General features: G+C 46.7%; 1 protein-coding gene across 8 annotated transcripts in view; it reads right to left on the minus strand.

Moving 5' to 3' along the window:
- The window catches only part of sh3pxd2aa (SH3 and PX domains 2Aa), a 101,041-nt gene that overhangs the window by 50,275 nt on the left and 23,862 nt on the right, over positions 1-26,904 (minus strand). For all 8 annotated transcript variants that reach the window (XM_047334127.1, XM_047334125.1, XM_047334124.1 and 5 more), the window contains exons 3-5: positions 20,152-20,227; positions 17,035-17,111; positions 15,095-15,186 (exon numbers count right to left, since the gene is read on the minus strand). In XM_047334127.1, coding sequence (XP_047190083.1) covers positions 15,095-15,186; positions 17,035-17,111; positions 20,152-20,227 — 245 coding nt within the window. The remainder of the gene's footprint in view (positions 1-15,094; positions 15,187-17,034; positions 17,112-20,151; positions 20,228-26,904) is intronic.

The following is a 26,904-nucleotide window of genomic DNA, read 5'->3' on the forward strand; positions in this document are numbered from 1 at the left end:
AACATTTTGCAATAGAATATTTGTTTTCCACAACCTATCTCCTAGCAATTGTTTTTTCACCAATTTCCCAGAGAATAAAGCATGGAGCTTGGTGAAAAAAAATCTGGCATATTTAGGGGGCTGATATCAATGAGTATGTGATTAACAGGACTGTTGGGCCTTGGGGGGGGGCATTCTAGTTCAACATTTGATGCATTTTTCACTCTATTTACCCTATCAACTTTGTATTTCCCTTTTCAATGGCACATAATCTATCATTAATAAAGGAAAAAGCCGGCTCAAAGTACACGTTTAAAATACAAATGACGCAATGTGCAAAAATGATTGCCTTCCCATCAGCCAGACTGCAAATGCAGTTGGAAGTTCATGCAGGAGGCCTCCTGGGTTAACCGAACAAGCCGACTGTAAATGATCTACGCCGAGTGACAATTCAGTAGGTGAAGGCGTGGGACCCGGAGATGGCCCGTTGTAACTCATCAGGGAGGTGAGTACAGGGTTTTGTTTGCTGGAAAACAGCAGCAGCATGAAAAGTACTTTGCCGCGGCCAACTCCCAGGGAGCCTGTTAAAGCTATTCACGCTGTGCATGGTTCGAAAGGCAAACACGACCTCGGCGCTCCATAAACATGTCCCAATCAGGAGAAAGGCAGAGGCGTGAGCATTTTGTGGTGCGACTGCATATGTCTTCGCGATATCACTCTCGAGCCTTAAAGGGACATTTCAGTGATTTTGCCACCAAAAAAACGTTTTTTTCGCCACATTTTAAAACGTTACCTAAAAACAGATATATCCGTTCAATGTACGCTAAGTGATATATTTTTTTCCCTGCTTCAGTTTTCCGCCAGACAGGCGTTTAAGTTTGCACTTTTTTTTCAAGCGTACTTGTATTACTGCGCCAACTTGCTGCGGTAGCTTTGAGTCAAACAGCTGGTTTGCAGAGTTGGCGCAATATTACATGGCAAGCATTTAAAAATGTGGCGAAAAAGACGTTTTTCGGTGGTCCCCATCTCCACAAGGTAACATGTCAACTATGCATAAGTAGCTCATACAACGCCACTGGAAAATCACTGAACTATCCCTTTAATCGAAAAGGCTGAAATCCAAGTCGTGCTGTGTTTGACGGCCTGGGGTCAATTGTTCCTCGATAAATGATCAGACGCGGTCACACAAAAAAAAAGTGCGGCTTTTGAAAACCCCTTTGTTAAGACAGAGGGACTGCTGATTGGATCAATAGCGTGTGCTTTTACTGTTGTCAAGGAAAGCAGGTCGGGGAAAAGGTCAGCTAGTTGCACGTGTGGGTGGTGGTTAGCATTAAGCATTCACAGAGGGCCTTTAGAACAACATGCCTGCCCAGGCCCACTAGAACAGCTCAGGAGGCAAATTAGAAGGAGGAGCGGAGAGAGAAGAGGAGGGAGAGCAGAACCACAGAGTCCCGACTCCGTCCAGTGACCCGCGGCGCCGAGGCTGAAATCAAACTCGTCCCTCGAGGGGCCGAGCGACCAGCTCTCATGGCCGCCAGCTCTCCTCCTACATCTCCGTGAGGCGTGGAGAGGAGGGAAGCGAGGGGTGAAAGGTCGACGTGAAGAACACATACTGCAGTGGTGTAGAAGGGAATATTTTATGTGGCTATAGGTGGATTTTCAAGGCCATGTGTTTTTTTTCAGCCAGTAAAGAAATGCTGCTCTGGTGATAGTGGCAGAGTGTTTTTGCAGAAGAGGTAAAAGGATTTTGCAATTTTTACGTAAGTGAAGACCATACATACGTTATTTGCTGCCAGCAAAGTAAGAAATTTCCATGCTTACATAAAAAAAAAAAAACACGAAACAACTTCAACTTAATATGAGCGATGCAACTAACATTCATCGCTCAGACCTGCGACAAAGGGAATTATTAAAAAAAACAAACTTTTGGCAGATTATTGACTATTTATTATTGACATTTTAATTGCACATGTTGTGCAATTAAAATGTGTAGCCTATAAATCTACGTTTGGAGCACCAAACACGTAAGGCGTGTGCCGCATACACCCTGAAGTTGAATTCAAAAGAACACTCACTCAATCGTGCGCATTCGGGAACACACTTTTCATCACGTGCTGACATTTCGTCACAGTGTGTTCGCCGGCCACGGCCCCGTGACACAGGAGCACGCCCATGCGTGTCTGAGCTCCTGACGTCGCTTGTCCGGCTAAGACGGATATGAGCCTCCCGAGGCCGCCCACTGGGGGTGTAAAGGTCGGGGCGAGTCGGCTCAGTGGTCAGCTGACGACCGAATATACTGATGAATGAGTATGTCTAAAGAATGTGTGCCATGCAGCCAGTTCCTCGAAAAATTCACATGTTTACCTCTGTGAAAATCAATAAAGTGTCGTTGTCTAACATCATGCGCTTTGTGAGTCGACACAGTGGACAGTGTAAAGAAAAACAGCAGCCCTGATTCAACAGTAGGTACTGTGGTTCAGTTTGCCATTTGGTTTAACATGGCTTTGAAATGGCTTCCATTTAATAAGAAACTCAAGAATTTTATTTCAGAAAAAATAAAACCTAAACTAATACTAAATATTCAAGGGAATGACATTGTAATAAAAAAAAATAATCACACTGACTCTCCACTAAACACTCCGGGTCAGCGAGCCGTCGCTTCCGAGTAGTTCTGGGCACTTGGACCTCATTATAATTGCTCGCCAGTTTAGTAGTATAATTATTGAATTTTCTATTATCCTGGCTCTGCAGTGTAATGTTAATGTATGACATTTTAATTGGATTTGTTTGTGGACAATTATAAACTTTGACGACGTTCTTTATATAAACTATGAGAGGCTGAATGTTGTAAGAAAAAAAAATAATAATTTAAAAACTGGTCCATGAAGACAATGGGTTTACTCATTTGAATTATATGAGAGGACTGGCAGATAGAAGTGCTAAGCAATGTGTTTACAAGCATTTGCATAATGGCTTCAAGTTAATGACTCTTCGTGGTTCCCTGCTAGGCCGGCAAGACCAATAAATAAACACAGAGATCATCGCCTTAGCCTCTGTCCCCTTTGCCTCGTCCCTGCTTCCCACCCCCAAATCCGGACCTGAGCCCTTACCTAGCCACCCTCCGGCCCAGCTGCTCTAAGCCCCTCAGGAGCCCCAACTGACCCCCTGTCGTCTGCTGCCTTTTAGCCCTCAGGACCACGACAAGGCCTACAGCCCAGAGTGGGCATTAACCCCTCCAGATTGGGCTCACACTTTGCCGCAGACACGCTTCTTTAAGTTTTATTAAAAACTTATATCAGGTTTTTAGTTCTACACGTGGGGGAGGACCGTGCCTGGAATTCATTTCTCTCTCTGTTACATGGATATTGCTAAAACCTCATCTAATCCAATTTCTTTATTGCAATATTATAATGACTCAGAATAATTTCGGATCAAAATGGTATGGAGACACAAACAACATATAGAATATGATCATAACAGTACTACAAGGGCTGCAACTGTTTTTTGTGACCTTTTTTTTGGTATATATTAGTCTCATAGTTATTTTCTTTATGTATCTATTATTATTATAAAATGTCAACAGTCACTTTTTTCTCAGACCCCAAGTTAATGTCTTCATATAGCTTGTTTTGTTTGTTTTTTGGGCCAAAACTGAAAACATATTCATTTTACATTGAGGTTTCACAACATGAATATGTTTTTATATCTTACTTTTGCTTATTCCATTAAATAATGATCTTAAACGTCAAAGTTTAGATAGTAATTTGCAAGTATTTTTCCTTCTTCACTGTGCTTGCATTCTTAAATTTAAACAAAATGCGGTATTTGTCAATCTTAGCCTTTACCGAATTTAATTATTTTGAAAAAGTCTATTATTTGCTAAATTTCAACTCCCGTTAAACCTTAAACCTACATCTAAATCCAAAATTCAATTTCGCTGCTCAACTGACCCCAATTGGTAATCTGAGGTGATGAACAGAGTCTCTATCCGAGAGCCAAGTGTACAGTGTCAATAGACATGTCAACCTTTGATACATACACAGAGGTAAGGGTGAAAATGGGTGAAGCGGTTTGTGCAGGTTAAATAAAGGCCTCCTGTCATTATCAGTGACAGAACTGGACACATTTATGCACCGTTACTCCACCCGCACTAAGTTGCACAAACACATTACCGCGCACTTATCCGTAATTAGCCCCAAAACACCAAATCTGTCCTCACCCCATCGCCAGGAGGTAGCCCCGCGACTTAAGCAATCCCCTGTCGACAGCCCCAAAACTGACCAATCACACGGGTTCATGATTTATCCCCGTAATAATCTGATAATCTTGCAGCATCTCGCTCCTACAGGGCACAAGCCAAGGTCGATCCCCATTGCTATTCACGGTGAGGGTTGTGAGGGGGCATGATGAATGATGATAACATCGCCCGTGTCTTACTCTACAGTAGCCTATGGGGGGCAGTGGCCAATATTTTCATCATGGCTGAAATGCACCATGCGCATATTAATAGAGAAATTTGTCAACGTTATGGTCTGCAGAGGACAGATAATGCCATTTAGGCTGATAGTTATATGATTGCCTACCACGGGCCCAGACCGATGAAACAAATCACGACCCACGTTTCATGCAAATTGACTCAATAAAAAAATGCACGATGCGGGTGAAAATGCTAAGTAAGAGGAGAAAAAAATGAACGTGTCCCAAAAAGGGAGACGTGGGTGGGGGATTGGGGCGTCTATGAAGTTGTGGAGGGGTGAGAAATTTCATCCAGCGGAAATAGATCTCACACAGGAAGAGCGAGGGGCCAGAGCGGACATAAATACAGCAAGAAATAAGACAGAGTGACAGAAAAAAATTCTTCAGTATGAGACTAGACAGTGGGCACATTTATAGTGGAAGGAAAGCCCTGGGGAGCTTTGCGAGAGGACACATGATTGGACCAGTGGCCGGACAGGATACAGCTGGCGAGGGGAACCCCCCCCCCCCGTTAGTATTTGTATTGTGAAGTACGCCACCATGTGGAGAGATACTGGAGGGTAGCACGAGAGGTGGGGTAGTGGAGATCCAGGAGCAGTGGTTCCCAAACCTTCTCTGCTTGTGAACCTATATAGCTTCATTTCATTTTCATGTAGGTGTCGAAGCAATACCCATAGGCCTGTATGTACAGTATATACATTAAAAGAGTTATTGGTCTCTGTAATTATTCCTTTACTGTCCATACTGGCTGTGAAGGAAGTCTCTTCCTCACGTGAATCCAATGTCAGAGACGGATCTAGTTCTGAGCACAACTGCGTTCCAAAGAGTTAAATCAAAATTTATTCCATGTGTTTCCTCAGACAGCGTCTTCTTTAGGGCCGGGCAATCAATCCTGAAGTAACCAAAAACCGATAAATCAATATCCTCAATATCCTAAGCTGAAAATATTGTTACCCCATACCCCATCATTCATTTATAGTATACGTCAATTTGATAAATGAATGATGTGAAAAACGATATGGTTTGTTAGCAAACACATACCCGTCAAAATAGCTGGAGCAAATAATCATAATATATAGAACTCTGGTCTTAGAACACCACCGTGAGGAGAGAGGTGTATTTAACAATAATAATAATAATAATAATAATAGGATATGGACTCTTTACTGAGCTATGGAGGAGGGACAGTTACCGAAAACAGTGATTTTTCATTTGAATTAACTTTAGTTTAGACGTCTTCGGTTTAATCTCATGGCCCGGAGGTTGGGGAATCAGTGGCCTGGAGGTCATGACACCACGAAGAAGCTGCTCTGTCGAGCCGTGACACTGGGCAGTTCCCATGTGTGCAAAATGTCTACGAGTGCAAAAATGTGTAAAACACAAAGTGCGTGTTTTGACACGTAGAAATGTCCTTTGGCTGCAATGGTCGCTGTCCTTGCCTATTTAGGCCTACCAGGCTTTAGCACTACAGGAGTGAAATATCCATGTTTTTGCCGTCACGATCCCGCAGCACATTTGAACATGTCAAAAAAGAAAACAAGAAGACCGTAGATCCCGCTGAAGGTCTCATTCAAAATGCGTTGATCATCAAAGCCGGCCTGCTTCAAAAAGGAGCCGCCGATTGCACGAGAGTGACATCAGCTCGGAGTCCCGCAGAGGCGCAGTGCGTTTGGACGGCAGACAGGGAACCGGCGTCACTCACAGCGCAGGCGGAGAGGAGGAGGAAAACCTCGGCTGACAGCGGGATCTGCTCAGCGTCTGGCGGCTTTTTTTTTCTTCGGCGGAGCTTTGATCGATGGGATTGACTCCTGCGCGGCACCGCGAGGCACGTGGCTCCCTTTTTTTTTTCTAATCGGATCGTAGTCGGAAAATTCGATCGCGTCCAGTAGAGCTGGGGCAAACTGGATGTTGTCAAGGCCTGAGTCCTGTAATAGGACTTGTTGGAGGGAATATAGAAAAAAAAAATAAGACGTCACACTTCGACCTGGCCATGAAAATGATGCTGAGGTCCGAGTGTGCACCTTTAACCTACATGCCAATGAACTGCGTCGGCTGCCTCGCACGTTGATTATTTGGTCGTCTTTGGCTTGCCAGAGATATCGAGGGATGGTCAGGGCACTGTAGGCCTCGCGGCCCCCTGTTTTTTGACCTCCGCGCAACCCTTGGCCCCCAGCCCACACCTCTCTTTCCTTCCTCCTTTTCTCCCAGAAGTGACAAATTGGACACGTTTCATCACCCCGATAGCTGGTGTTGTCACGGCCTGCCCTCATTCATCACACTCACGCACCGGCCCCGCTCCTCCCCAGAGAACATTAGTGCGGCAGGCCGAACGAACCGCACCTCGACAACCCCCTGTGAGTAAGTGTGCGAGGGGGGGGGGGGGAGCACAAGTGAGTCAGACGCCGCATCAAATGGGCGGTGGGGCGGGCGAATGAGCGCATTCCGCGTAAAAACGATGGCGGGCGGGAAAAAAAACCAGAGGCGAGACTGTGGAGCTGCACTGAAATAACCCGACGACAACAAGCAAGACCAATTTAGTCGGCGAGAAAAAACAAAAACAAACCTATTGCTCTGCTGCCGCATCTCTTTGGGCATGAACATGAACATTTTAATATTTAATTGCATGGAGTGAGCAACTGCTCCGTTTGAGACCGGTCAATAAACGCTCACGCATGAAAGCACCTACATGTACACACACACACTGATTCACGACTTCCCACAGGCTCCACGCTCAGCTGACCACTCCTCACCAATCTGATACACTTAAAGTGTTTAACCCCATCGACACCGGCGCGGCGCGCTGCTCATGTTGTGCCGTGTGGCCTCCTGTGAGTGCTATTGATCCTCATTGTGAGGGGGGGGGGGACGGAGCAGCTTATCCATTAAGGTTGAGTGAGTCTGTCGCCTGTCTCCTGCTCACAGCAGACAGAGTGGAACGGACACGCCACTGAGTGGAGAACGATGGAGGAGGTAGGAGGCCAGGAGGAGGAGAGGGAGGGACGCTTGACGACTCACGGACAACAGGGGGGACGGGACGGGGCGAGTGCGAGATGGGCAGAGAAGGAAAAATAAGTTAGGAGAAAGGTGGAGAGGATTTAAGGGAGGATAGAGAGCCCTCAAATATCCATTACATCAGGGACGAGGTTAGCTGGGGCAGTAGAGGAACTTCTTGTTTTGTCGGCATTAAACTTTTATTACATTTTTTGGAGGTTTATAAAATATATATAATTGAATCTGTGATACTTTTTGCCAGAGAGGAAGAACATACTGTACAGAAAAACAAAGAACATAATAGGACCCAGGACTGAACCTTGGGGTACACCACAGTACAGATTTTAAGATGAGGGTGCATAGTTACCTGTTGCAATTAAGAAACTCCGCCTACCTCCTAAACCACACGCTGCCAAAAGCTGTCATATTCTTCAAGCTGCTTCAAGCGGGGTATGCATACAAGGACACAAAAGAGCTCCTTCGTTTCTCGACTGGAAAACTTGACCGAGCAAAAATGAAAAAAATGAAAACAAAACTGCGCAAAAACGAGAGTAAAACTTCTTGTCTGGGTTGCTTTACTGGTACACGTGCAGTCTGCATTGTGTCAGATTTTTGGCTGCGTGTGGACGTCCACATGTAGACGAGAAAATGAAAAGCATGCAGACTCAGCAGACATTTTCTTTTCAAATTCTCTTCACATTGTGGGAAACGCAATCGAAGCACCAAAAGTCTATGGGAGATCAGGCAACGCAATCAATCAGTGAGATGAGCATACCCCTTCGACTCTAATTAGCAGCGCTCCGCGCTCGCTCTCGCGCTCCGCTTTCGGGGACTGTGGCTCAGAGTGGAGGGGAAGTTGATGCCGTTCAACTGCCTCCCAATTAGCGCCCGCCGGCAAATCATGTCGACTCATCGAAGGCGATGTCCAATTGTGCAGACTAGGAAGGGAAGCGTGGGAGAGGAGATGAACGCATTCTTTGTGTGGAATATTTGGAGATGATCGGCACCTTGTTGGCAGCCCGCCAGGAGGGAGCTTCACCAGGAGCTGGAATGTCTGCAGTGTGGAGGGGGAAGCAGGGCGTCCGACGCTGGCCGCGGCTTCCTTTAACTGGAGCAATGTGATGGGATACTATCATTATCTGGTCTTGGATTACCAGACCAGCTATTCTGGGGGGGGGGGGTTTCTGTCTCAGCCTGTGCATGTGTGTAGATTGTCGGGGGTATGCGCTCAGGTTGTTCCGCTTCAAAACCCCTCTTTCTGATTCACTAGCAGCGCCACACCTAAAAGCAGTACTTCAGCACCAGATAGAGAACCAGATTACCAAACAACCCTAGTCGCTGGACACACTACGGCTGTAGTGTGTCAGTGCTTAGAAGAGCTTTTCCTACTTAGTCTAAATTTGTATTAGTCCGTGTTCAGGACCACCCAGCCATACCTGAGATATGGCCACGCTCAGCCTTCTGAGCTCTGTTCTGTTCCTGCTCTTTTGTTGGATGCTCGCCACCTGGTCACTAGGAACTTCACTCTGAAAACCCTGGACATTTTTTACTTTTTAACTTTTCGACCTCTTAAGAATGACCCTTTCGGGGGGCCTCAATTTCCTTTTAGATTTTTAACCTTGATGGGGACTCTCTTACCATATATCAGTTTAATCGTTTCCTCAAACGTCCCTCTTCCCCTCCTGCTGGAAGGTACTCGTGGCACTTTGAGGACGCCGAGTTGAGAAGCGAAGCTGGAGGTCAAGTCATATTTTCGAGGAGTGCCTTAAGTCACTGTTACAGCCCGTGTGCCTCGGGCGGGTCTCAGGTTAGGGAAGAAATCACTCAACTGCTCAAACTGGGTGGAGGGTGGAGAAAAACTGGGAAGAAGGTGAGGATAATCTTGTTACGTTTTTGACGGGTGAATATATATATATGACATTTTTCTCTTACAAACTACATTTATGAGCGGTCCAGGCCTGTGGTACGAATCTGGTACAGATAGCCCACCACATGAGAATAACATTGGTTCTCATTAATTAAAGCTACAGTCTGTAATGTTTGGAAGAACTCATTCACATAAATGTAATATATTGTACATAACTATGTGTTCATATATGTACAATCACCTGCAACAAAGGACCAATGTTAAATACAGTAACATGAGGTGGACCCGACCTCCGTGTGAGTCGCCATGTTTGCTGTGTCATGTCGAATACGGTTGCACAAAACGGTCCAGAATACACGAGAACACGTCGCATTAGCTTTTAATTTTCAGACGCTGGCGAAAAAAAACTGATATGGAATCTGCGGTGCGCCAACATAAAGTGTCCCCTGTCGGTTGGTTTGCATTTTGCAACTTTACCGCCAGATGCCGCCAGAAACTTACATAAATTACACACTGGGGCTTTGAGTGCATTTAGAATGTGAATGAATATGTAATATTGACTATGTGAATCAACTCTTATAAAAATAAATTGATTAAATAAACTTGCATGATCAATTATAATGTTCACCATATCTCTATCATTATGGTTCGCCAATTTACTGAAAAGTTCCCAAAAAAATGTAATGCTCTCATTGGCATAGTTTGGCAGGGCGATGTCACAGTTCAATAACAGCTAAAAAAAACGATATGCATTAAAAGAGTTAAAAGCAGTTCAGGTACTGGCCACTGCCTTTCACCGGTTGAAGTGACAGAACTTGCCACAGGCAGACTTCGTTAACATCAATTATAAAAAAGGAGAGTCACGAAACGGCCAAAACGAAGCTGCACTGTTGTTTTATTAATGTGCTGGTGTCTAACCTCGGCCAAAGATCGTTTGTGAGCTAAAGGTAGTTAAGCACCGCTCTTTAACATCGCTCCGTCACCGTGAGTGAACTGTGTGGTGTGGTAGTTCAACACAGCAGAGATTCTTCAGTGGAAAAAATACACACACGTAACTGTAACATTGGTGTCGGGAGTTGAAATCGCACCGGTAAACTTTCCTATTATATTCATACATTATACTTAAAGTATGAACGTAGTAGTTATTAATCAGGACGTCCAGTATTTCAGTTAGTGAGAAATATGGTGTAAAAAAAAAAAAGGTAGGTTGGCTTTGACAGTTTTTGGGGGTTTTTTTATGTGTCACATACATTTTTAATGAGAGTTTCACATCTTCTCCTGCTCATCTCATTTTCAGGTTCTAGCTACAGGCTGTCGACATTAATTAGGCAGCCACTCCAACCTGTCGTGGGGTTTCTTTTTTTCCCCCTGCCTTCTCAGACTACAGCACACGTCGTCCAAATGCAATCTCTGACTTTTTACTTCTTTCCAACTGTGGTTAACGGACACCGAAAGCCGAACCCAAATGGATTCAGTGCTCAGGCTCAATTAGTGAGTTTGCCTCTGGATGCGGATGAGAGAAAATATAGCATCAACCACCGGCCAGAATCAGGAGGACTCGTTGCTGGCGTGACTCAAATAAAGCTTGGTGGTTAAAGGCATTTGATGAGGACAACCCTCCAGGTCACAAAATGACACACACATAACACCACTTACACGAAAACATAAAGAGCCAACGGAGGACATTTTGGGTCAAAGGTCTACTCCACATTACTTGGATGAAATGGACGAGCTGACAGGACACATGCACACACACACACACACACACACACACACACACACACACACAAGCCATGATAGATTAATATTATTCTTCGGTCGCCCAGCCTTCTCAGGGGGGTTCAAATCACTTCTCTTCCTCTACAGCACTTAGGAGACACACGTGCACTTGCGCACAAACATAAATAAGACATAAAAAAAACGGCCATCACACTCCCCCATCTCAACCTTAAATCATTGGCCAATCTCCTTCCTGCACACACTGCCCCACCATGACTCATTTTCATTTAGCAGATGCATTATGGGTAGGGGACGAAGAGGAACCCATCCAATTTAGCCGTGACACAAGAGCGAGTCCTCTGGATAGTGACATCTTACTAACCATTAACGGAGCAGCCTTTTTTTTTTCTTTCTTTTTTGAAGAGTTCAGTTCACTCCCCTGAGTCTTTTCCTCTTTTATTAAGACAGAGTCAAAGCCTGCAGGGACGCAGAGAAGCAAGAGGAGCGTCGGGCTCTGTTTGATCCGGAGCTGACAGGAGGACTGCACTTCCTCCACCACTGGGTTCAAACTGCCACTTCTCTGCGGAGTCCCATAGTTCCCCACCATGTGTCTCATTAGTCGTTGTCTAGCCGTGCTCACTTGTCTTGGTCTTGTATGCCCATTAAAGCCGCATCAGACTGTATGACATCGTCCCAAAAAATGATTCAAAAACATGGGAAGTCTGGGACAAAAATTTGTGTCTGGCCGAAAGAATCGGTCATTTCATCCTGCGCAGTATTCCAAACCTTTTTTCTCCAGCCGGTACACCGGCAGCCTGGCCACAGATTTGACCCTCCGTTGAGCACCTTTTGGGGTTTCTCGTGCAGCTTTGAATACATTGCAGTGCGGTCAGAATCATATGCAACGTAAAAATTGAATTTTTACATCACAGTCATTTGAGCTGATGCTTTTGTCCAAAAGCGACTTAAAATAAGTGCATTCAACCATGAAGATATGACCCAAAAGAAACTTGTGAGTACATAAATATTTAATCAAATAGGCAACATGGCTATGTGCGCTCCATTTTCGATTTTTCTTTTCTTTTAATGATTCATGGACTGAAGTGCAGTCTGAACTGGGGTCGGCCGACTATCGCCCTGGCCGATTATTGGTATTTGTCTCTTTATTATTATAATTCTTTCAAATTACATTATAAAAATGCGCTACTTTTGCTCTGATGCAGGCGCAGTCACTACTCTCTGACTTTACCAATGTCCCGTCCATGTTTGTTTGTTCAACTACATAATATTGCTGCTGATACAGTAGCTCTCTGCTACGTTGTGTGACGAAAGGTTCCGTGAATCAAACATATGATTTAAGGCAATTCAGCAAAGTTTTGTGTGTGATGTGCGTGTAATATTTAGAAGAACTTATTCACAGAAATTGAATACATTGTCCATAACCATGTGTTCATCTATGTACAATCACCTGCAACAAAGTACCAACGTTTTTTCGTCAACTTTGAACGAGTTAAATATAGTAACATGAGGTGGACCCGACCTCCGTGCAAGTCGCCATGTTTGCTACTTCGTGTTGAACGTGTCTGCAGGAAATGGTCCGGAATATGTCGCATTCAATGGAATCAGAAGTGTCCCACCAAATTACACACCGGGGCTTTAAGACTTTTGACTTTTTTTCCTGCAAATAAATATCGGTTTCAAGTATCGGGTATCATTCTCTTATATTAGTAATAATCGGTATCGGCCCAGAACAAGCCATATCGGTCGACCCCTAGTCTGATCAGGTAAGTTTTCAGTCTGCGCCAGCTACGTAGGGTTTCTGCTGCCCTGATGTCAACGGGAAGCTCTTTCCACCAATGAGGAACCAGGAACGCGAACAGACCTGGTTTAATTGAACGGTGGCTGCCCGCCCCTCGCAGTGGGGGAGTAGCAAGCCGCTTGGCAGCAGCAGAGCGGAGTGGACGGGCCAGGGTGTATGAATTTGGCTTGACTTTTGCTGCAACCCAACATGACCTTATCTGGTCAACTACACGCAAGTGAGCATTACTCGTGGATAACTTTGTAACATTGACACTGTATTTCTGCTGTTTACCTCTCGACTGTCGGGAGGAAAGATGAAACATGACACTTTTCAACAGCATCTCAACCTCTCCTGTAGCGACTTTTTAAAAAAAAAAATTCATTCTGAAAGTGGCAAAACAACACAAGGTCACGCATTCGAAATTTTACTTTGGCAGAATGTATTTTCGATCAGATTGTTCTGTACTTCGCTGCACTTTCACCACCGTCTCATTTAGAGGCCAAACCTCTTTCATGCTGTCCTTGAAATGGGCTCCGTCCGGGAGTCAAATCCATCAATTCAGTAGATACATTCAGAGTATTTGAAGCGATGCAGCAGTGTATAATGGTGGGGGGGGGGGGGGGAGGGGGGGGCTGCCGGGTAACGCCGTGAAAATTACGAGCTGCGAAGTCGGTGGGAACACACTTTGATGACGCACCTCGTGTACGGCCTCACGGCCTCGTCTCCCGCAAGACAAGAGGATTAATCCCAGTTCTTGGTGCACCGGAATACACTGGCACGTACAGGACAGGCAGGTGGGGCGGGCGGGCGGCAGATGTGATAAATATTCACAGAAAGAAAGCGAAAAAGACGGTAAGAGGTGGAGGGCACCGGTCAGCCGGGAGAGATTTGGAATGAACGGACGGAGAGCTGCACGGGCCCGGCGAGGAAACCGAACGCGTCGAACGAGGAAGCGAGCGCGTCGGCGGTGGCGCTTGTGGACCCGAGCGGCCGCGTCAATTGCACATACTGCGATTTATGAGGCCGAGCTAGATACGCGGAATTAATGGGCGGAGGGAGAGATGATCTACTAGGCTGTGCTGAGAAACACTGGCAGGCAAGAGGTCACTGAATCCTGCATGAGGGGAGGGGAGAGGAGAGGAGAGGAGTAATTAAAATATTCCCCAAAAAAAAATCACAGCCTGGGTCTAACAAGAGTACTGAGTTGCAAATGAGTATTGCGATACTGGCATGTGAGGTTTGGAGAGGAGAGTGTGTTCTCTAATTAAAAACGACCCCAAAGGGGCTGTCCCCCGCTATGAAACCAGCCATTCTGCTCCTCCAACTCTCGCATCCCATCAGCTTTCCAAAAATCCGGTCGACATTCTGAGACCAAATCTCTGTCCACAGCATTCCGACTGCAAATCCCTCAGAGGGAGCCTGCTGTGCCCGTGTGTGGTTTCCGGCTGCTGAGAAAAATACCAGTCTGCACACTGGAGCTCTCCTCGGTGCACTTTCGCCGAGACAGCATGGGCGTTCGCCGTCTTGTTCTGATGACAAGAGGTGTTTTTTTCTCTGACACCTTAAAGCCCAGAGTGACAGCAGGACAGGTAGAGAACAGTTAGAATTAATAATATATTAATATGATTAATCAATTTGTTCACACTACAGTTCAACACTGCAAACTCACAGTCCGATATACTGGGTTCAGTTCGTCGACTCTGCCCCCAAAGTAAAGATGGTGTCACTGCAGGACAGCAGCACATAAATCAGCGATCTGTACAGTGTGCATTTGTGTGTGTGTGTGTCTGTGTGTGTGTGTCTGTGTGTCTGTGTGTGTGTCTGTGTGTGTGTGTGTCTGTGTGTGTGTGTGTGTGTGTGTGTGTGTGTGTCTGTGTGTGTGTGTGTGTCTGTGTGTGTGTGTGTGTCTGTGTGTGTGTGTCTGTGTGTGTGTGTGTGTGTCTGTGTGTGTGTGAGCGTGTGTCTGTGTGTGTGTCTGTGTGTGTGTGTGTCTGTGTGTGTGTGTGTGTGTGTGTGTGTGTGTGTCTGTGTGTGTGTGTCTGTGTGTGTGTGTGTGTGTCTGTGTGTGTGTGAGCGTGTGTCTGTGTGTGTGTGTGTGTGTGTGTGTGTGTGTGTGTGTGTCTGTGTGTGTGTGTCTGTGTGTGTGTGTGTGTGTGTGTGTGTGTCTGTGTGTGTGTGAGCGTGTGTCTGTGTGTGTGTGTGTGTGTGTGTGTGTGTGTGTCTGTGTGTGTGTGTGTGTCTGCGCAGTATGTGACACTCACTCCACTGGGGGATTGACGTCCTCAGCTTTCGTCTCAAAGAAGCGCAGCACCTCCTCGCTCTGAGAAATCTGCGGGGGGAGTCGCACCAGCGCCTACGGAGAGAAGAGAACGGAGGGTTTAACACTGACGACAGCGTTCAATCAACAAAAAACTCTTTTGAGTGAAACCGGGGCGGCCAGGTTGAGCCTTTTTAAGGCCGCACTTATATTTTTTCTTTCAACAACGTGTCACCTGTAGCGGCAAACGCACAGAGGATTAACTGTACTTTGATCCGACTCCGTGAGCCGAACAGAGCAAATCAGATTACAATCAGATCTCAATGTGGACACTGGAGACGCTACGTTGATAGCAGGTGTCAATGTGATCAGGGTCAAATCATATCCGGAGAGACAATCTGGACACGGGCAAATTTTAACGCCAGATATGAATGGAGACAATTTTGGAGTGCGTAAATAGGCAAAGTGTATAAGGTGCATGCAGGACATGTCAGTCAAGTGTTCACTGCTCGGTCCGCTGCTCCAAGGAGACAGGCTCGTGCGAACTATAAAGAGTTTTTCCTCATTTTTGAGGGAGTAAATTTGCACACCGTCCCAGCCATCCCCGCTCCGCTGTCCTCCGCCTGTGTGTCCTAACACAACGCCAGAGTACAGTAAAGAGAGGGGATCGCATATGTCTGACTGACCATCTATATTTAATGATCTAAGCGGCTCTCACCGGAGGCATAGCTCGCGTAGAGTCGCGGGGTGCTGGACCGTGAACATGTGCGGGGCGACGGGCGCCGCCGGCGCAGACCGAGCCCGCCCTTCATATTCCATTCATTGGACGCTATATTATTGAAAGAACCCTGCGGTTGCATCTGGCTTGCGCACCCACGGCCCGGCTGGACTCGGCGCCCCCCCCCCCCCCCCCCCCCCCCCCTGCAATCTCCGGAGAAGCAGATCCTTTGACAACACCGTGGGTAATTACTCCGCGTCCTCTGCTGTTTGCCTCGTGAGCAGGATGTAGGAAGTAAACAGTGCGACGCGCGTCCACCGAGGCCGAGCTAAGAAACAGGCTCGCCGCACCGGCAAACTGTAAACACTGGAGCGCTTCGGGTCATTTGGGTAATGAGGACGCTGCTTGCCCCTCTTTTTTTTTCAGAAGGCTTCGCTTGTGTCGGGCTGAGGATCGAGTTCGTTTCAGATGTGCATAATTGCTTTTGGTTTTTTCACAACTTCCTTTGGTCCCAATTACCCAGCTGATACTGTGGCTAACCTCTCCTAATGCGGGCCAACGATACTGCTACCTAATTGTGTGTACAACAACAAACACATTGGCTTGGTGCCAATGGGAAGGAAGGAAGGAAGTGGGGAAAGAAAAGGATCTGAATCCAGGATGAATTCAAATTAAAAAAAACTATTAAGGGAGGGACAAGGAAGCAATAAGGCGACTCTCCCTTGAAGCAAAGAACGGCACAAGGCCATTACCTCTCAAGGACGCCAACTCTCTTTCCCCGCCGTCTCAAATGAGGGGATGAGGTTGTTGAGCGCGCGGGACTTTGAAATGATGGAAGAGCTCAAAGTGTGTTTTCGCGGCGTGCGGTGGCGGAGACGTCGGATGCGCAACTAGGTCGCCCCGCATTTCTGATGGTGGCACACATGACAACAAACAAACCTGCGGTTGGAAAAGATCATAAGGTCCCCCCCCCCCCCCCCCCCCCCCCCCGCCAAGTCAAAGACCCTCACTGAAGATTAGAGGCTCGAGGTGGGGGGGGGGGGAAGCAGAGCACTAATAAATGTAGTAGCTCCTCTCTGTGAGCACCGTGCCAATTGTGACCCCCATGTAGAAAAGCATGGGAGAGGTCGGCGGAGACGGTGACCTCTGGGCGCTCACAGGCCGGGGGACGTTCCCCAGAGTCGGATCGGGGGAACTGAAGGATGTTTACAGTAAGGCCTCTTTACCCTGCAGTAGTCGTCGATGAAACGCAGCCGCTTCATGGCCACATCTCGCACATGACTCCTCCGGAACAGGATCTTGCCTGGAGTAGAAAGAAAAAGGGGACGGGGACGAGGAATAAATTAAGGAAAGGGACATTAATACAAAGGATACAAAAGGAGAGGAAAAAAAAAAGCCAGAGACAAGAGAAGAGTAAGTATTTCACACATGCACACGGCACCTTCCTGAAAAAGAAACCACACAACTGATTTCAGCGTGCAGTACCCTCGCCCGCCGGCAGATGGTGGTAATGTGCGGTGGCGGTCCTTTCACAGCCCAGCCACCATCAGTCCCACTCTCAAAGACCCAGCTGTCCCCTCATGGATTCCATGACCTCTCTGCCTGCGACATGGCTTTCTAAATAACAGATAGGATTTATGCACACATGGGACACAAGCCCCCCCCCCCTGCCCCACTCAATCCCACACATGGGGAACAATAAAGTCCACCGCCAAGGCCCCCTATACAAACTGTGTGCACTTCATCCTACTTGAATGATGAGAATTTCTTGCACAATCAGCTCTTTTTTCCACGGTGCTATTCAAATTTACACATTTACCTTATTAATGGCTGGCAATACACAAATGTATCAGGGGATGGTTGTCAAAAGGAACCCAAGAGAGGTTTTTTAACCAGTCTAGCCAATTTGATTTTTTTTTACCTGATTTTCTGTGTCAACACCATTGCATCAATGCTCATTTCATCATCTTGCTTCGGGGATTATAGCCGTGTTTTATTTTTATTTTTATTTATCAAAAGCACAGCAAACATTCTCAAATGTTGGATGTCCTCTTCACACATACACAACGCTCCAGGACTTTGCCTGAATGAAATAGTCTTTCATAAGATAATTGAGATTGAACCCTTGAGCTATCTAATCAAAGACTGACTAAAGAAGATAATGACTCTTGGAGGTTTCAACAGAAACCCATTTCATTTGGTGACAAAACAGTAGTTCAACGTGCGTACGTGCGTGTGTGTGTGTGTGTGTGTGTGTGTGTTTGTGTTTGTGTGTGTGTGTGTGTGTGTGTGTGTGTGCGGCTTGAATATGATGATGATCTCAGGTTTCTTTTTTAAGTCTTTACATTTACATTTAGATATCAATCTTTTCATCTTGAAATGAATTTCTGAATTTCACACGATCTTTATTGGATTAAGATCAAAAAAATTACTGGTTATGTGGTCTGACAAAGTAAAATAATATAATGTAATACAGTTAAATATCCAGCAGTATTTAAATTTCAGCATTAACTACTGAGTGGAGATTTGCAAATTTTTTGGGGCATGAGAAAATAGCCGTGAGTGTCCAAAGCATCGATGGGAAGCCATTCCAGATGCATGACCTTTTCAACATCTCGCCCACGTAGGCGTGACTAGTTGTAAGTCTGTCACGTGCTCACGTTCCACAGTCCTAGTGTCAGGGCTGGTAATGACAGATGAGAGCTGCGAGGCGTAAGATTTAATGTCCTCGTCTGAGAGTGACTAATAATAATTCATGTTGATACATAATGAATAATGCCGGATTAGTGTTTTCTTATTTCATGGCCTACTGGTATTGGATCTTGATTACCGATTCAAATGCTTAGTGCTCTATTGCTTCTATAAACTCCACACAGGCAAAATATCAAGTTAATTTTGCTATGTGTGCATGGCAATTTCTTCTGGTAATCACCCGCCTCAAACTGATATGTTTGTCCTGCAGTTTACTGGACAACATAAGATTCATAGTCTGAGAGAGTCAGAGAGTTCATCCTCAAAAAAAAAAAAAAACACTCAATAATGTTGGAATCAGGCGCCACAAGCTTCTTTGAAAAAGAGCAAGGTGGATCCTTGGTTGGCTTCCAAATTGGTTTTGTTGGTGAGTGCGTGTCCGCAAGACACAGACAGAGGAGGAGGTTTGAGGATGGAGGGCATACAGTAGCTGCTGGGCCCATGTGTTGGCCACAGGGCTTACACAGAGCGTAAACTGCTGTCAGCAGACAGGAGCTTTTCTCTCACTCAGCATGAATGAATCTAGGCCTGTCACGATAATTATGTTTTATCGACTTATCGTACAATAATAATAATAATTTGTATTGACCTCAATAATAGCCATTGTTCTCGTCATGATCAATTACCCTTTTGGTCTATAAAATGTCTATAATATGGATTTCTTAGCATTTTCCTAAAGGCACCATGTCTTCAAATTGCTTGTTTTGTCTGAGGCCTAAACACAAGTATTTGGATTACATTTCTCTCAGCAGCAGCAGAAATCGTGTAGGACCACCTAAAGACCTAAACTGCAAGCTCACGTGATTTTGTATAAAAAAATAATAGTCTAAAAATGGCGATAATGTTCTATATCGCAATAATTAACAACACATGGCGTGCGACAAAAGTGGTAGTTATCTTGACCGGCCTAAATGAATCTACGGAAATCTGCATGGCAAACACATGGGTGGACACAGAGACACACGTATTTACACAGGACATCAGTGTGATTAGCAGAATCACTGTCAGACCCCTACTGCCCCCCGGACTCTGAACTGCCACAAACACCGCCATCGATCACTGCCACGCCGCACTGTAGGTCACCATGAACCTGAATGTCAGGCAGCGACTTGCAGCAGGAGAGATGAGCGCGCGTGGCAAGACTGGAATCAATACAAGGACATGCAGAGTCAAACACACACGCGCGGACCCTCTCCCCCCTCTCTCTCTCTCTCTCTCTCTCTCGTTCTCACACACACACACACACACACACACACACACACACACTCACAAATGTATCCCTGTAAGGAAACAATCAAACGCGTAGGTACATGACCGTGAGCCCAATTCAGAAATGTCACAGAAAACAGAAACACAAAGACGGACAGGCATGCAATCAACTGAGATGTGAAAGTCACAGATAATGCCCCGTCAGCAGTAACATGGTAACACACACGGCGCTACACTGCGCGCACACACACACACACACACACACATGCACCACAGGCAGGCATCAGTGACTAGCTCATATTGACGCCCCCCGAGTGCCGGGCCATACATTATTGATACGGGAGCCTGTTCAGATAACTGGAGCTCAGGGGGAAGGCTATTACCTGGGAGAAATGGGATGATCCTCTTCTTCGGGTCTTTCTGCCCTCCCTCAATTGGGAACTTGTCAAGTATCTGCATCTGCAGAAAGGAAGATGGGGGGGGGGAGAACAAAAACACGTGTTCATGTTTGGTCGTTTTTTTAAGTTCAACATTTTGGTGAAACTGCGCTCATCTGCTTTCTTTCCAACTGTGAGATAAGTCAATCGTCAATATCGGAGGGAAACAAAATCCCACGTCTCAGGCGTTAAGCACAGAGCCGGAGCCAGGAAGCAGTTTAGCATGAAGAGCCAAAGCCCCGGTTCTTAAGAAATAGTTCAGGAAGGTTGAGGCTTGTGTACCAGTTTTTCTTGGGGGATGAGCTTTCAATTTTTACTCTTATTCTACTCTCAAAGAGAAAGTCATATGGTTGGTATTCCTTTGCTTTCATGAATGACAAATAAAGGGGCTCATTATATGGCCCCTTTATATTTTACTTTTCATTTCCACGAGGAAACTTCAAGTAACAATGTTTTTCCCCCTTCGACGAGGATGCGCAGCACTCTGGGGATGGCAAACCTCACACGTACCAAACTCCCCAACACGCACATGTACCACACACGTTCTCACAATCGAGTCCTGTCAACACGTCTTTAGTCCCGAGGGCAGCGGGGCCGCCGGGGAGTCGAGGGGTTCGCGGGAGTCAAAGCGCGCTCCGATTTATTCGCAAGGCCCGGCGACAACGCCGACGGCCAGCGCGGTGAGAGGAGAAGTGCTGACACACGCAGGTGGAGGTGCAGGGGTGGGGGGGATAAAAGAGAGTGACGGAGGGGTGGAGGGTGGTGGGAAACAGAGAAAGGGTGGAGACAAGGCGGGGGGGGGGAAAGGAGAGAGAAGAGGCACGCAGAGAAAGAGAGATGCAGCAGAGGGCGCGGGGGGGGGGGCACGCAGAAGCGTGTGCCAGCCGTATTGTGTTTACCCAGTTTCACCCCCCCTTCAAATAAATCATTCAAGAGAGGGATTAGAGAGAGAGTAAAAGCAAAGCAGGGGAGAGGAGCGATGCAGAGGGGCCAGCGGACGCACCGTGCCGCGCCGCGCCGCACGGCACTGCAGCAAACTGTTTCCTACAGTAATCAGAGATGCAGAGGAGGCGATGAAGAGAGCGCATGTGTGTGCTTGCATGCGTAGGGGTGTGGAAGTCCGGACGGGAATATAATTAAAGGGGGGGGGGAGAGGGAAGAGAGGAGACTTCAGTTGTGTCTTTATCTGATGGCCAAGGGGCTGAAAGGGACTCTATGGGGAACCAAGTGAGCAAACAGCCTGGTGGGGGCTCTGGATGCACACACACACACACATGCACACGCACACACAAACACGCACACACACACACACACACACGCACACACTCAAATCCCCAATGCACCCTCCTGACACATGGCTCTCCAGATCCAGTTATTTCTGTCCATCTGTCAATCGGCATCCACCTTTTCATTGAACTCCTGCATTTTTTCCTTTCTTTTTTTGCCTGGTTCCACTTGGCTGGAGAGTTAGAGAACACCAGAGAGAGAGAGAGAGAGAGAGAGAGAGAGAGGGAGAGAGAGGGAGAGAGAGAAGCAGCTATTTAACAGGTCTTGATCCAGATTCATGGTCGGCTGTGGCTCAGGAGATAGAACGGACCGTCCATTTATCGGAGTGTCGGTGTTTTGAATGTGGTCGTTAAGAAAATGACTAAGTATGTGTGTGTGTATATATATATATACAGTCTATTTCCCATCTCCTCCATCTTCCCTCCTTTCTTAAAGCTGCTGGGTTTCTGCACCCATACCACAAGTTCCGCTGCTGCGGCAGCACAAACTTGAAGCCAACCCAGCTGTTTGGGCGCCCCCCCCCCCCCTGCTGAATTAACAGCTCCCACTGTGCGACACGCAGGGGTGGACAGGTGATGGACAAGCAACCTAACATTTTAGCCGTGTAGCGCATTGGTAAAATGTGAAGTGAGGAGAAAAAGCTAGAGAGCATGTAGTAGTGTAGGCATATATACCATACTGCGTGTGTGTGTGTTCACGTATGTGCTGGTGCAAGAACTGGAACGGACGGAGGGCACCGCTGAGGGCCTGACGTGTCAGCTCTCGGCTCGTGTCCCCTGCGATCGACTTCTGGTTCCTTCCCCAGAGTTTCAACACTAAAGCCCCCCTCCCCGCCCACCCCTCATCCCAACCCCCGTCCGTAAATTGTCCCACTTACTGGGAAGAAAAGTCGACTCATTACTCCTAGCGGTCCCCAGGTTGGTACCAGGCCGCCCTAAAAACACATCCTGTCCTCTCCTGTCGCTGCTGACGGACGCCTGGCCAGAGGACGTGCGCTCGCATCCCGCCAGGAATTGTGGGATCGCAAGAAATGGCGAGGGCAGGTGGGACGGCATGCGATCTGGAGACAGAGACTGTGACACCACAGCTCTTTTACATGCATGCATCATACCCGCTGCACGCCGCATAGTGAAAGCTTAGATCTTGTGTCTCACTTTCTTCTCTTGTCATATGGCTGAACACCCAGTCATCAGTCCAGGTGGTTATACCCCATCACCAGAATGTCGAAGAAAGAAAAGAGAAAGAAAGGAGAAGAAGAGGAGAAAAAAACACTCATGCCAAACCATTGCTCCACTTCCCAGACTTCACTTCACTGTCTCCTTGGTAACCGGCACAGAGAGAGTGTGAGGAAGAGTTGTGAAGGGACGTGATTGGATGATGCTGTGCAGCGCTGGACCACTGGTGTAAATGCTGGGAGTCAGGTAATAAAAAAATGAAGCAGGAAGACGAGGTTCTTTTTATCTCTAGTCAGAGACAGCGCAGATAATGGCGACGTAATGTTTACTCTGCTGTCCAATTCATACTCTGTCTTACACACACACCATCAGAGAGATGAGGCTTTTTGTCTTTGCTCTTTGCTTAAATGTTGGACTACATTGTTATCTTAAAACAGAAAAGCAAACATATGGACATTTAATATAGTAACAGTCATATAATAATTAAGGCAACATGTGATAAGGTCCCATCAGCGAATATATAAAACACCAGTGGAAAAAAGCACCCCAACCCATCCATCCATCCATCGTCTACCGCTTTATCCATTTAAGGGTCGCGGGGGGGCTGGAGCCAATCCCAGCTGACATTGGGCGAGAGGCGGGGTTCACCCTGGACAGGTCGCCAGCCTATCACAGGGCCACATACAGAGACAAACAACCATTCACTCTCACATTCACACCTACGGTCAATTCAGAGTCTCCAATGAACCTAACTCCATTCTGCATGTCTCTGGACTGTGGGAGGAAGCCGGAGAACCCGGAGAGAACCCACACATACACGGGGAGAACATGCAAACTCCACACAGAAAGGACCTGGTTGGTTTGAACCGGGATCCGAACCCAGAACCTTCTTGCTGTGAGGCGAAAGCGCCAACCACTACGCCACCGTGCAGCCCTCACCCCAACCCAATGTGCATAAATGATGTTTAAAAAGAGATCCAAGGATAGTCTGACCTAGCTCCAAAAATACCTGAAAATATTTACCCACGCAGACTGAAATAGAGATAAAACACCAGCGACACCAGTTCGTTCAGGATCACTTTCATCAAGCGAGCGAAATCCTACAGCAAACGGTCGGATCTGACGGAAAAGACTCCGCTGTTTGGGGAAGCTCTCAAACAATGTAAGCGGCGGCTGGGGTTCTGCTGGGGAGAGCCAACCGCCCATTAATAAACATTTATGAACATTAATCTGTTAAATCAACAGCGGCATGAATCCATAAACAGAGCGCAGGCAGGAGGACGGGGGCGACGGGGGGAACCGAGGCGGCGAAAGGCGTTGGCATGGCGGCAATAAGCAGAGTAACAGTCAGTGTCACACATGGGAGAAGTTCGCCTGGGAGGCTTTCTGGCAGAGAGCCCTTTGCACATGGTTGGCGCGGCTGAGAGGGTCCATTCTATGATCTTTTTATGATCTCTCCTCAACCTAACCAAGTAGTTTTGCTGCCCACGCTTAACCAAGCAGCCACAGAAAACTGCGTCTCCACATAATTATTTGGGTAGTAGTCGGGGTGTGCATCTTCACTGGTCTCACGATTGGATTAGGGTTATCCTGTCAACGATTCATCACGATGCATCCGCCATTTTTTTTATTACTGCGCATCAAAGGCTACGTTTTCATCTATGAATCAAAGCAGTCAGATATATATATATATATATATATATATATATATATATATATATATATATATATATATATATATATATGAACTTCCTTTTTATTTTATAATTTTAACTGCTCTAAAAAAAAGGACACTTAGCAAACAGCAACGTAGTGTAAGCTATAATTTATGTTACATTCAATTTTATTTGGAATCTGTTTTTGAGTTGCCTCAGCAAAATACTGAGTGATTTTAAGTCGGGCTTTTTATTGTGAAGGGAAGAACGGAAGAAGGGAGCAGATGCGCTGTAGTGTGTTTGACGGTGATGAATAAAGTTGTTGTTGTTCCGTCTTGGATCAGGCTGGTTTATACTTCGGTCTCCGTGTTGTTATGTTGTATAAATTATACAGTACAGGCGTCACAATAAACGCTCGGTTACAGCATCAATTCTTGTCTGAGCTGAGTCCGCTATTTCCTTGGCGGGCGTTACTAATACTGGGAAGTCATTTTAGACTATTGTCCAGCCGCTGTCGGAAAATCAACAAGTGACGGCAGTAGTCTATAATCGATTATGGTCCGTGACTGCATCGATGCAGCCTCGTCCACGTCCGCATCGCGATGCACCGTAGAAACGATTCATTTCAACACCCCTAGGTAGCAGACATACTGACCAGGCCTGAGACCCATGGAAATACAACATGGCTTTTGACCTAACCTGATTGGACTTCAATGTGATTTGGGCCCTGACCCTAATCAGGGCCAGAGGATTCCTATGATCATAGCAAACGACCAGTGGGGGCTTCACATCTGCAAATAATAATCATTTTTCCAAAATGACCGATCTGGTGATTCGTTTTCAGGTGCGCCTACTAATTGTGTAGCGGGTGAAAGTCGGCCGTCAAAAAAGACAACCAAGGAGGCGCATTCAAATTGCTTTTCGTCAAATGATATGAAACCTACGATCATATGAAGCAGAGAGAAGCAGCGGGTCTTTATGGTTGAAGAGCTGAGAACCACTGAATGTCTGGCATTAAAATGACCTAAACCTTTCCTATTTCCAAACATAACTTTGTACAAATACGATCCAGACTTTCCGTTACAGTCATTGACAACGGTGCCTGTGTTGAACTGTGCTCAGAACGAGTCTGAGAGCAGCTCCTTCTTCATATCATGCACATGTGCTAAGAATAGAGCCTCCATATAAGCAGCTGTGAGAGTCAGTCGGCACAAACTTGGGGGATGCCATACTGTTGTGGTGCAGCGCACTGAAGCCTCGCTTCCTGCCGGCGGTCATGTGACAGCGAGGGTTTACCCGAGGCTTCGCGGGGCGGTGGAGCGGAGCGGCGTGGAAATAAACGCGCGTGCATTGAGCTCCTGGAGCAACTCATGACCAGCACGGCGGGGCAGCCATGTGATCGTTGAGCCGTTTGCATGGCACCGTGGCGATAGCGAGCGAGGCCACAGACCAGGCGTGACTGTTCCCACTGGTCTGAAGGCAGGACGAGGTCACTGCTCTCGCACTTGTGTCTGCAAACAAACATGAAGTTAATGATAACGCCAACCCAAAGCCCGTCTCCATGATGTAGTCACGTTCCTACACAGTTGCTACTGGGAACCATCAGATCGCCCCCTTCTGTCTCAACATCAGCTCGGGAGGGGAGAATGATGCACAAATCTTTGACTTCTTCGACAAGTCAACTAGAGGGATTCAGTCCATCTGTAGTGCGGATCAAACTTTACTTTCTCTATCAGCCCAGATCCTCAACACAGCAGGATAGAGAAACTAATGGTGCAGATGAATCAAGTCAGAGCATGCCGGCAGTGTTCGGTTTCAGAGAGACAGATGTCTGAGATGAGCTTGGGGGGGGGGGGCGTTCCTTTACAGCCACAATCACTCACAGTTGTGCCTCTAAATATAAACCGGCACCCTGGCACAGGCTGTGGACAAATCGCTGGCCAGGGTTTGTCACATTATATACGGATGGAACATGAGATCCTGCGTCAAGAGTGGGCGTTGGATTGGAGCTCTCTTCCTGGATATGTCAACACTGGGCCCATATGGCGAGCCAGGATCCCCTTTGTTTTGCGATAAAGACGACAGGTGGTAACTTTCGCCCGTCCACACTCGGCCGTCCCTGATTGGTCAGTCTCCGGCTGCAGCGCCTGCTGTGGTCTTTGGAGCAAGGCCTCGGAGAGGGGCTTTGACCGTGAAAGCCCCCCTTAACGTAATGGGATCCCATTTTCTGGAGGAGATTTGGTGGTGGCATCTGTGGCCACATGAGTGATATGAGTCAGAGGGTTTTATATTTAACCAGGGTGAAACTCCCCTAAACCGAACCAGGTTTATATCCCCCAAACCCTAATCTGGACTTCAGGGATTATTGCATAAAGTCATAGTTATTGAAGGCCCCCATGTATGTAGGTATGTATTTACATTACATGTCACTAACTTTGCTCCCCTTGAGAAGTAATCTCTGACTCCAGGGCCGCAGGATCCAAATTCATTGTTATTATTATTATTATTATTATTATTATTATTATTATTATTATTATTAATATGTCGGTATTGTGTCTGTATTATTATTATAGTTATAAGAA

The sequence above is a fragment of the Scophthalmus maximus genome, chromosome 8 (assembly GCF_022379125.1).
Source record: "Scophthalmus maximus strain ysfricsl-2021 chromosome 8, ASM2237912v1, whole genome shotgun sequence".
NCBI classification, from domain to species: Eukaryota; Metazoa; Chordata; class Actinopteri; order Pleuronectiformes; family Scophthalmidae; genus Scophthalmus; species Scophthalmus maximus.